This window comes from Carettochelys insculpta, chromosome 28 (assembly GCF_033958435.1).
Source record: "Carettochelys insculpta isolate YL-2023 chromosome 28, ASM3395843v1, whole genome shotgun sequence".
Lineage (NCBI taxonomy): Eukaryota > Metazoa > Chordata > Testudines > Carettochelyidae > Carettochelys > Carettochelys insculpta.
The window spans coordinates 3,312,454-3,322,708 of NC_134164.1; the positions used below are offsets into that span (position 1 = coordinate 3,312,454).

Here is a 10,255-nt window from a genome sequence, read left to right on the forward strand (position 1 = left end):
CAAGTCCTGCTCCCTGCCCAACGCATGATCAGCCCCACCGGATTTCTCGTATAATGGTCTGGGGCACATAATGGCCTTGTTGAGTTTGAGCTGTAGTACAGGTTGAACCTCTCTCATCTGGCACCCTCAGACCTGACTGGTGCCAAATGAAGGAATTTGCCAGACCACTGGAGGTCAATATTGTCTAGCAGCATTGCCCACACTCCCACTGCTGACTGGGCTCTGAGAAGACATTTGGGGGTAAATTAGAGCTAAATAACAGCACAGAACACACAGCCAGGAGCGGCGGCTGGAAACAAACTTCATGGGACTGTGGGAAACTTGGCCACAGCCATGAGAAGCGGTTGTCCAGCGAACTGAAATCACGCTGGATTACGGATGTTGCCAGATGAGAGTGTGCTGGACTAGAGAGGTTCAACCTGCACTTGAAAGTTGCTGTCATGTCCCCTCTCAACCTTCGCTTTTCCACACTAAACAAGCCCATTTCCTTTAATCTTCTCTTACAGGTCGTATTTTCTAGACCTTTACTAATTTTAGTTGCTGTCTGGATCCTTTCCCATTTCTTCACATCTTTCCTAAACTGTGGGGCCCAGAACTGGACACAGTACTCCAGTTGAGGCCTAATCAGCACAGAGCAGAACGGAAGAATTACTTCTGGCATCTTGCTCAAAGCACTCCTGTTATCAGTAAGGTAGGAGACAACTTTCCCGTGGAGGATGGGCCTAGATTGAAATGACCTCCCAGCTTAGGAAATTAATAGCCTCACCTTCCACTCCACATGCAAGGTGCATTTCTTTGACCTGTCTGTGACACAACTACAGAGCAATGTGTACTGGTCTGTTATTAAAAAATTCGAAAACCAGCATTCAATTGCACTCACTTCTGTCCACAGGGAGCTGGTGAAAGAACCAAAGATGCAACAGACTTTAGTCATGTTGTTACTGGAAGGAGCCCCAAAGCTGTCATGATGAGCACAGTAAATACAGAGAAGAAATAGATGTGAAGGGATCAAGTTGTGGGAAGGCAGAAAAGTTGTTTATTCCCATTTCACAGATGGAAAAACTGAGGTCCAGGCCCTGAAAGATATTAAGGCACCTAACGCCAAATGAAATGCAAGGGAGTTAGGAAACCAAACTCCTTAGAAGATCTGAGCCTAATTGTCTTATCAAAGATCCCATGGGCAGCCTGGGGCAGAGCCACGAATTAAGCCCAAATCTCCTGGATCCCAGTCCAGTACCTTTTCGCACAAGGATGGCAAAGCCTCTAATAAAAGACATGATTCAATTTGTGCAAAAAATTAAATAGTGGAGCCTTTAATCAGGTATAAAATACAAGACACAAGTTTTATAAAAAATACAGAACCAGAGAGTCATCTCAAATATTAAAAAAAACAAAAACAAACAACCCATCTGAGCTCAAGGCAGGAAGCCGTGACACTGTCCCTCCCTTTGAGCCTGGCAGTGGGCCTGTGCAAATGCAAATCCATAGGACAAGTTTAATTCGTTTAAAGCACTTTAAACTGAAGATTCATTAAGGAGCTGATCCAGAGTCCAATGGATTCAACAGGCACCTTTCCAGTGGGTTTTGGGGTCAGTCTGGGTGTCACCCCCATTTAGAGCACTGCACTGGAGAACAGTAGAGCCTCCGATAGTGACCCTCACCGTGCTTTTTGCTCATCCGGCATCCTTCATACACAGGGATTCCCAGTCATTAAAGGCAGGCACTTCCCAATGGGGGAAACTGAGGTACAGATGTGTGAAGTCATTTCCCGGAAGTCTGCAAAAGCAGAACCAGGGGAGTCCAGACCCAGGGTTTGGATTTGGTCCTGATGCCAGGTCTCACCAGCTCCTGGTGGAAGAGATTGGCAGGAATCCTTGTGAAGGGGAAGTTTCCCCCCTGGGCAGGACCAAGGCAGCTCATCTCCGACCTTGCTTATGGCTTCCCTGTCCCCACATGAACCCGGTGCTGGAATCCAGAACTTTGTGATTGCCGCAGGGCCCTCGCAGAAGACAGACACTCAGACGGCAGCGGAGCCGGCCCTTTCCTGATTGTGTTAAAAATATAAAATACAGAACGTCCACGGGATCAGCCCAAGGGAGAGCACCAAACAGGCAGACACATCCAGTGTGCCCTGTCAGCTGCAGCGCAGAGCCACCTGGAGACGGACAGGCAGAGGGCAAATCCTGCGTGACATCAGCATCCCAAAGGCTCCAGATCCTCACTCTGAGCACCAGCCGAGTTTGGAGACGGGCACGGGCAGCACAGACGGGCGCTGGGTGTAAAGGGCACCCTGCCCTCTAGCAAAGCCGTCTCCAGCCCCCCATCTGAAGACTAAGGCATTGTCTATTAACCGGACACGAAGTGTGAGGTTCTTCCTGTTGTAGCTAATTGGTAACTGCTCTGGGCGAGCGTGTGCATAAAATCCACATGCCCAGCTCTGTCTAGCTCCTGTTCCAGCCTTGGCTAAGTGGAGGCCAGGAGCAGAGACCTCTCCCCATCTCTTCCACCCCCGGCAGATGTGATCCAGAAGAGAGACAACCCAGAACTGAATGCCGCTCGACGACATGATTTAGAACGGACGCCCCCCAGCGGATGTGAACCGATGTGTTTCCTTCCGGATGTGCTGTCCAGAAGGGATCAGCAGCTCCCACGAGGATCCGGGCTCAAGAACGCACTGTCTGTACAAAATCCCAGTATCAGACACTTCAGAAGGAAAGTCCAGGCTGAGACTCACGTGTATAAAAATAAATAAGATGCTTGTGAGCTCTGCTATTCCCTCAGTTGGCCATCACTCTAGATTTCATCCATTCCAAGCCGGCCGGCAGGCTGCAAATATGGGGAGAGAATGCACATTAATAAACACACCCTGCACTGACCCCACCCGCTGGCAGACGCTCCCTGGTCTGCAATAGGGAAACTGAGGCAGGGATGTGCTTGGCCTGCGCTGCTCAGCAAATCAGGAGCAGAGCTGGGAAGAGAACTCAAGAAAATCTGTCTCCCAGAACCCCTGTTCTAGGCAATAAAACTCACTCCTTGCCTTGAGGCAGGAAGAGAAACCAGGGATCTTGACTCCCACCCTGCTCTAACCACTGCATCCCACTCCCCTCTCAAAGCCAGAAGCAAACCCCACTCCCAGCTCTAATTGCTACACTGCTCTGCTTTCCCAGAGCTGCAAGCAGAACCCCTAGAACCCAACTCAGCTCCCTTTTGCTCTAACCACTAGTTCGCACTGTCCGTTTCAACACAACACTATTGGGCTAACCCCCGGCTCTCCACACGGCAGTTCCACAAGGACTTCCTAGCCTAGGGCATCATTATCACGCACAAATCCCTCCACAAAGCAAAGAGCAGCAGCTGGTGTCTTTTATGGGCAAAGGGCAGACAGTTTCCAGCCACTGAGAAGTCCCTGGTTATCCCCTGATCACAACCAATTCAGCTTCCAGCTGTCGGAAGGCCTTGAGGAGTACCAAGAAAGGCAGGGCTCCTTGACAGGCTCATACAAGGGGCTAGAGAAAAGGTGGATTAAGTTTCATCAGAGCTGCGAGTCATCAGGTAACCCAGCCTGCATGCCCCAGGCCTTGGCGTCTGCCTGCCAGGTACCAACCAGCTGACCTGGCATTGGGGGAGACCCAAACTGGCGCCCCTGTGCCCCAGAGCTCCTGCACTCGCTCAGAGCCCCTGGCATCATTCCTGGGCAGTTCACATGAGGCTGTGTGAGTGTCATGGTTTCTGCCTGAGCACCCCGGGCAGAGACGATGCTTTTGCCTTTTGTTGGAGGCACGTGGCAACAATGAAGTGATGATCTCCTAGGAGGGACTCCCACTGTACTGATGGGGAAACCCAGTCGGGGTAAAGGGCCTCACATAGTCACTGTAACTCAGGGGAAGAGCTGAGCGCCCATGCAGGAATCCCTCTGTGCTAACCACACCATCACTTTCCCTCCCAGCGATGGACATGGAACCCAGGAGTCCTGACTCCCAGTCCTCTGCTCTAACCACTGCCCTCAGCCTCCCCCAGGTAAAGGGTGACAGTGGCACACAGACACTTAGAGCTGGCTGGAATATTTAGAGGCAAGTCGTTGCAGGACAGGGCTGGGACGGACATCTGATCCGGCCCTACAGGTGGGAACCAGCCTACACCTGTGCCTCCCGGGCCATTCTCATCTACTTACCCCTCTCCTGTGAGAGCGCAGCAGCCCTGTATGTGCCAGGGGTGGTCCTTGATGGAGCTGAGGGTTAGGACCTTGGAGATCTCTGAGGTCGTCATGGAGTTCTTCACGTCCTGCTTGTTGGCAAAGATCAGAACGGCCGCATTCTGCAGGTCCTGCAGTGAGAGAGGCCACCATTAACCTTCTCCTCTTGCGTTCCACTCCCCACAAACATCCCCCCAGCCTTGGGGCTGCTAAGGGGCAAGGAAGCTGCATTAAGTACCAAGGCGGCATGGCTTGGATGGGAGACATTATGTTAGAGGTGCCAGGCTGGCAACAGCAGAGACCCTGAAGGGGTCTGGTTCACCTGTGCTCTGATATGAGCATGAGGAGGGTGGGATGAAGCTGGACACCTGCAGTGTGCCACCTCGTGGGCCGTGCCCTGGGCTGGGAGTCAGGAGATTTGGGTTCTGACCCAAGCTTTACCATGGACCTGCCACGAGCCACTTCCTCTGCTCCCCCTTCCACCTTTTAGCTGTTCTTTGTCGGCACCTGTCACAATGGGACCCTGTTCTCAGCTGGGGGGTCCTGGTGCTACTGTGATAAGCCATGAAGCTCCTCAAACCCTATTCGGAAGCGGGCGGGGAGGAACACCAGTCCGAACTGGACTGAGACTCACCACACTTCTTTCACGTGATTCCAACAGGGGCAAGGTGCTGCTTTATGGCCCATTAGTCCCTATACGGGCAATATGGCCCTGAGCAGCTAACTGCAGAATGAACCGAGGGATTTCTGCGGAGCCCAGGGGTAAAGGCAGGTCCTAACTCCTCCAGAGCACCGTGCTCGGGATGGCTGGGGCCTCAGGCCCAAATCAGCTGGGTGCTCTGCTGCTCGCAGAAGAGGCCCTTTCGACAGGGATGGAGTTTACCGCGGCTCCAGCGACATTACTCAGGGACCGGCCTCCAACTCACCAGAATTAAAGAGGTTTTACTTCGGCCATCAGGCCATAGCTGTGAAGCGCATTGCCAGCGCTAACTCACCTCGTGGGCCAGCATCCTGTAGAGCTCCTCCTTCGTCACTGTCAGCCGCTCGCGGTCGGTGCTGTCAATCACCAGGATGACAAACTGGAGGGATGGAAAGTGCACATGTCAATCAAACACCCTGGTCCAGCACAAACGCCGGATGCCTGCTCAGGAGCAGCTGGTGGAGCAGGAGGCAGCTCCAGCCTGTGGACTCAGCACATTATTGATCATTTCTAGGACCACAGTACTACCCATGGAGCCCGAGCCTGCTGCGCTAGGTGCTGTACTCCTGCTGCAAACATCAGGAACTCAGCTCACGTCTAGTCTCGGGGGTGGGGGGGGGGGGGCAGAGAACTGACATGACCCCACGGAAATGAAACAATCATTTGACAGAAAGGATGGCCTTGGTCTAGGACTCGGGAGACCTTGGGTCAATTCCTGTCTGTGCCACATATGCCCTCAGTGACCTTAGTCAAGTCACCGGAATTTCCCCATATGCAGAGAATTAGTCTTTCTCCCAAGACTGGCCTGTCCACGTTCTACAGCTCAGCGCCTGGGACAGTGGCTGTCTCACGGTATACTGGCCCCGCTAGGCCCTACTGGGATAAAACTAAGACAGCATTTTGTTCTGTGCCTGTACTGCACCCAACACCGGGGGGTCCTGAGAGGCTACCGCGCTGAATAATTCATCATAATGTCACTGCCACTGTCCCAGGGCCTTGGAACTGGTGGGAAGTTAGAGGCAACCTCGGGCACTTCCTGCTTTTTTCCGAGCTGTGACAGAGAACTCAGACGGCAGCAGGAGAGAAAAGCCAGCTCTTGTTGCGTCAGGGACGCTGGCCAGGCAGGAGAACAAGGGACGTGTCTAAACTCAGATCCTGTCTCTCTGTGCTGCTGAAACAGCTGGGGATCCCTCAGGCAAGTATCTCATTTAGCAAGCTGGGACAAGCGGGGGGACTCTGCTTAGAAAAGTGGCTCTTCCCCTGGATCCTGCCCTGCAAAATCCTACATGCTTCCTGTCACACTCTGGCAAACAATCTCAGCTCCCCACTGAAGCCACCTGCTCCATTCTCCTTAAAGGAACGGCATGATACTCAATATTGAAGCTACAAAGGAAGGGTTGGAGGCTGCCACCTTTACTCCGCCAAGGAGCCCCATTTACATCAATGGGAGGGATCGCTCAAGAAAGCATGGCTATGCGTAATCAGGCATTTGAGCTGGTCTTGCCAGAGGTGCCGCAGGGAATTAGGCACTCAAACTCAAGGGCATTCAGGACCATAGTTATCAAATCGATGACTTTCCCGTTGGGAAAGTAACTGTGCCTCTCTGAACTGACAGCCAGACTGGCTCAGGCCAAAGGTCCATCTAGCCCAGTTTTCTGCTGGTGGGCAGTGATCCCTCCTCGTCACCCACTCCCAACAATCAGCATGGGGCAAGCACGACCAGCCCAAGAGGGGGATGAGATGGACTGCTTCTCCCACCAGCCTTCCCTGTAAGATGGGCGCCCACAGCCGCCCACCTGTGATTTTATGATGGTGTGCATCGGCGCACACCCTGGCGCACACCACCACATTTATTCCGTACAGGGATGGAGAAAACCACTGAGGGAACCCTGCCTCCCATCCATCCCCTTACCTCTGTGTTGGAGTAGTAGGTGTTCCAGGTGGAGCGCAGCGTCTCCTGCCCCCCGATGTCCCACATCAGGAAGTGGGTCTTCTGCAGAACGATCTCTTCCACGTTACTGCCGATGGTAGGTGACGTGTGCACCACCTCATTCATCAGGCTGTGGGGGGCATAGGGCAGGTGTCAGGGCTGTCTCGGTGTAACCCAACACTGGATCGTCCCTTGCCTCGGACCGGGGCACACCAGGTGCTCAGCAAGAAGCCCGTGAGAATGGAACCAGCACAGCCTTGTGGTTAAGGCACTGGAGCGGCATCCGAGGCCCCTGGGTTCAGTTCCCAGGCTCGTTGGGTGAGTCACTTAGCTTCTCCCTGCCTCAGTTGCCCACCTGTAATGCTCTCCCCCCATCTGTGTCCTTTCCACAGGACAGCCTCAGCATTACGCACACCTGAGGAGCAGAGGCTGTTTGCAAGGCTGAACTGTTCGTAATTCTGAACAAAACACAATGGTTCTTTCAAATTTCACCGCTGAATGTCGGCTTACTTCAGCTCTGAAACTACGCACAAGAAAAATGCTGCTTCTCGCCACCTTCGTTTAAATGAAACAAGCCCGGAAACCAGTTTCTTTATCTTGTCAAATCTTTTTTTAAACTCACCTCTACCCAACCTCCCTCTCCCCCTCTTTTTTTTTTGTTTCAGTCATTCCCGTTTAAAGCAGCGCTCTAGTGTATTTGGGTTTTTTGGTCTCTGCTGCTGCCAGACTCTGTACTTCTGGTTCCACGAGAGGTGCGGTCACTCAGTCGGGTCGTAACTACTGTGCTTGGATCACTCTCTTGCACTGGGGGTTGTACAGCCCCCAAACGGGCCTCTGATTTCATCTGGTGCCTCTAGAGTTATCAGAAACAACTTCAGACTATGTCTCGTCCCTGTAGGGCACTCCTCCTCCCACCCCACCCCCTTGCTGATTTCATTCTAACAACCCCTGTTGGCTTCTGCAATGTGAAGGTAGGACCATTTGCTGCCTGCTGGGGGGCAGTGGGGAGGAAGTTGGGCAGGGGTACATCTACCCCCTCAGCCACCTGGCGAGCAGTCTGAGCCTGCATGGGAGATGAAAAGACAGAAATACTCACAACTGGTAGAGGATGGTGGTCTTCCCTGCATTGTCCAAGCCAACAATGATCACCTTGTGCTCTGCAGAACAGAAAGAGACAGGCTCAGAGGAGCACAGCCAGCTGGAGGAATCCAGCAAACACTCAGCCAGCCAAGTGTGGACTGTCTCCCCACCCCACTTCCCCCAACACTTGGAAAATCCAAGGGCTTTGCATGAGCAGGCTGGTTCTGACCTGAGACAAGCAGAGAAGAGGTGCTGAGTAGCAGCTTTTACACACCAGAGGTACAAAAATCCCTGAGCTGAGTGGCACAAGATTCTGAGGTTCCCGTCTCTACTGGGCTGAGACCACCCCAAGAAGTCCTAGCTGAGCATTCTGGCTAGCGGGGGATTAACTCTTTCCAAGGAGCTAGGCGATCTAGTGGACAGAACACTGCACTGGGCCCCTGCTCTGCCCAGTAATCTTGAACCAATCACGTCACAGCTCTGTGCCTCAGTTTCCCTCCCACGGGTGGCAGGGCGATGGGGCCCCACAAGTCCAACGTCTGCCCCGGATCCCTGTCTGAGAACCCCCTGATCTAGAAGAGCAACCGAGTCTGCCAAGATCAGTGGTTCTGAATGGAAATAGCTTCAAAAAGGAAAAATACAGGCATGGCACATCAGTGCCAGAGCAAAAATAATTTCAAGGTGTGCGTGTATGGGTGTGCAAGCAGCGAGGGACACCCAGGGAAGGGAAGGAAACGGCTGGAGCAGCCGTCCCCCGCCTCTGGGCTCTGCTGACAACAAAAAGAAGCTGTTTTCGCTCCAGCCCAGACGCCCACACAATGGGCTGTGCAGCTGCATTGTCTGGGATCCCAGGCCAGAGGTATGGCTGGCCAGCGTGTGGCACGCCCGGGGCTGCGCTCAGTTGCCCCCTGCCTGCTAGAAGGGAGCAGCCCATGGGGTAGGAAAGGGGGGAAGCAGCAAAAAGCCAGGGTGGGCCAAGGGGGGTCAAATCCCAACTCCCCCAGCTGGGAGGGCTGGGAGCCTTTACAAAGACTGGTCTGGTCCTGGCAAAGCCCCAAAGCTGAGGCCTGGGGCCCAGCCCCCCGAGCGCGCTCCTTTGCAGATGTGTGGGGCCAGGGGTGATTTCAGATACAACCCCCAGGAGGCAGCTTTCACCCCGGCTTCTCCTCTCTGCCCCAGCACCAAAATCAGGTGCCAGAGGGCACTGGGGGCACACAGGAGAGGGGGTCCCAGGGAGGACAACTCCTGTGGCCTCCCCCCACACCAGAACAGCCTGGCCCCCCCCCGCCTCCTCCCCGCGGCTCCTTTGTCTCTCCAGCATCACTGCAAGAAACTTTCTGCTTCCTTCTATTGTTCAGCTCAGCCCCCGCCCCCCACGTCCCACCCACAGCCCCTGCCGACACCCCCCGCCCCCAGGCCCGTTCCCCCACCAGCCCCCCAACTTACACCCGCCACCGATCCCGCACCCCCCGGGCCGCTTGCCCCAGCAGCCCCTCTCTGTACCCCCACCGGCGTCCCCCCCAGCCCACCCCACCTGCAGGAGGGTCCCGGGCAGGCTCCCCCTACGCCGAGCGAGGCCGGCCCTTACCCTGGCTGCCGAAGATGCTCATCAGCTTGGCGAAAAGCTGCCCCATAGCGCTGCGCACCCGCCGCCGGCGGCTACTGCCTGAGCTGGGGGGCGGGGGTGCGCCGCCTGCCCCTCTTTATAGCCTCCGCCCGTGACGTCAGAGAGCGGGACTGGCCCCGCCCCCTGGGCTTTCCCCGTGGGGAAGCCACGCGTTCCCTGCCCGCAGGGGGTTGCGGAGAGGAAAGGCCGTTCCTTCCCCTCCCCCACCGCAGCATGGGGGTCCCAGGCCCGTGCACCACCAGCCCCTGCTGCAATGGGCGGCCCTCAGCGAAGCCCACTCCTTCCCCTTCCCAGAATGGGGGTCCCAGCTCCATGCATGACCAGCCCTGCAGCAAAGGGGAGCCCCCCACCGGACCCAGTCCCTCCTCTGCCCAGCCCCCGCCGTTCCCTAGCCTCACCCACCGCAGCAGGGGGGGTCCAAGGCACATGCACCACCAGCCCCTGCTGTAAAGTGGAACCTCCACCCAGGCCCCACTCCCTCGCCTTCCCAGCAGTGTTCCTGCTATTTTTCCACCCATGTGTGGAATAAATTTCATGTGCATCCTGGCATGTGCAGACGGGCACCACCAATAGAAACACAGGCTGTGGGTGCTCCACTCCTGTGCTGGGCACCATTTCAATCTCTTCTGGGCAGCCACCAATGTTCCTTCTAATCTTCTCCAGCGGTGTGTGGCTTCCCCCCACCGCCATTGTGTGGAATAAATTTTATGCACATTGAGGTATGTG

General features: G+C 55.0%; 1 protein-coding gene across 1 annotated transcript; it reads right to left on the reverse strand.

Annotated features, from left to right (window-relative positions):
• Positions 1-1,302: 1,302 nt before the first annotated feature.
• ARL5C (ARF like GTPase 5C) lies at positions 1,303-9,572 on the reverse strand. The gene is made up of 6 exons (XM_074978858.1): positions 9,491-9,572; positions 7,919-7,979; positions 6,805-6,952; positions 5,188-5,271; positions 4,172-4,323; positions 1,303-2,826 (listed from the first exon to the last, which is right to left on the reverse strand). Exons 1-6 carry the CDS (start codon positions 9,534-9,536, stop codon positions 2,778-2,780), a joined length of 540 nt encoding a protein of 179 aa, XP_074834959.1. The 5' UTR covers positions 9,537-9,572; the 3' UTR covers positions 1,303-2,777.
• Positions 9,573-10,255: the final 683 nt, after the last annotated feature.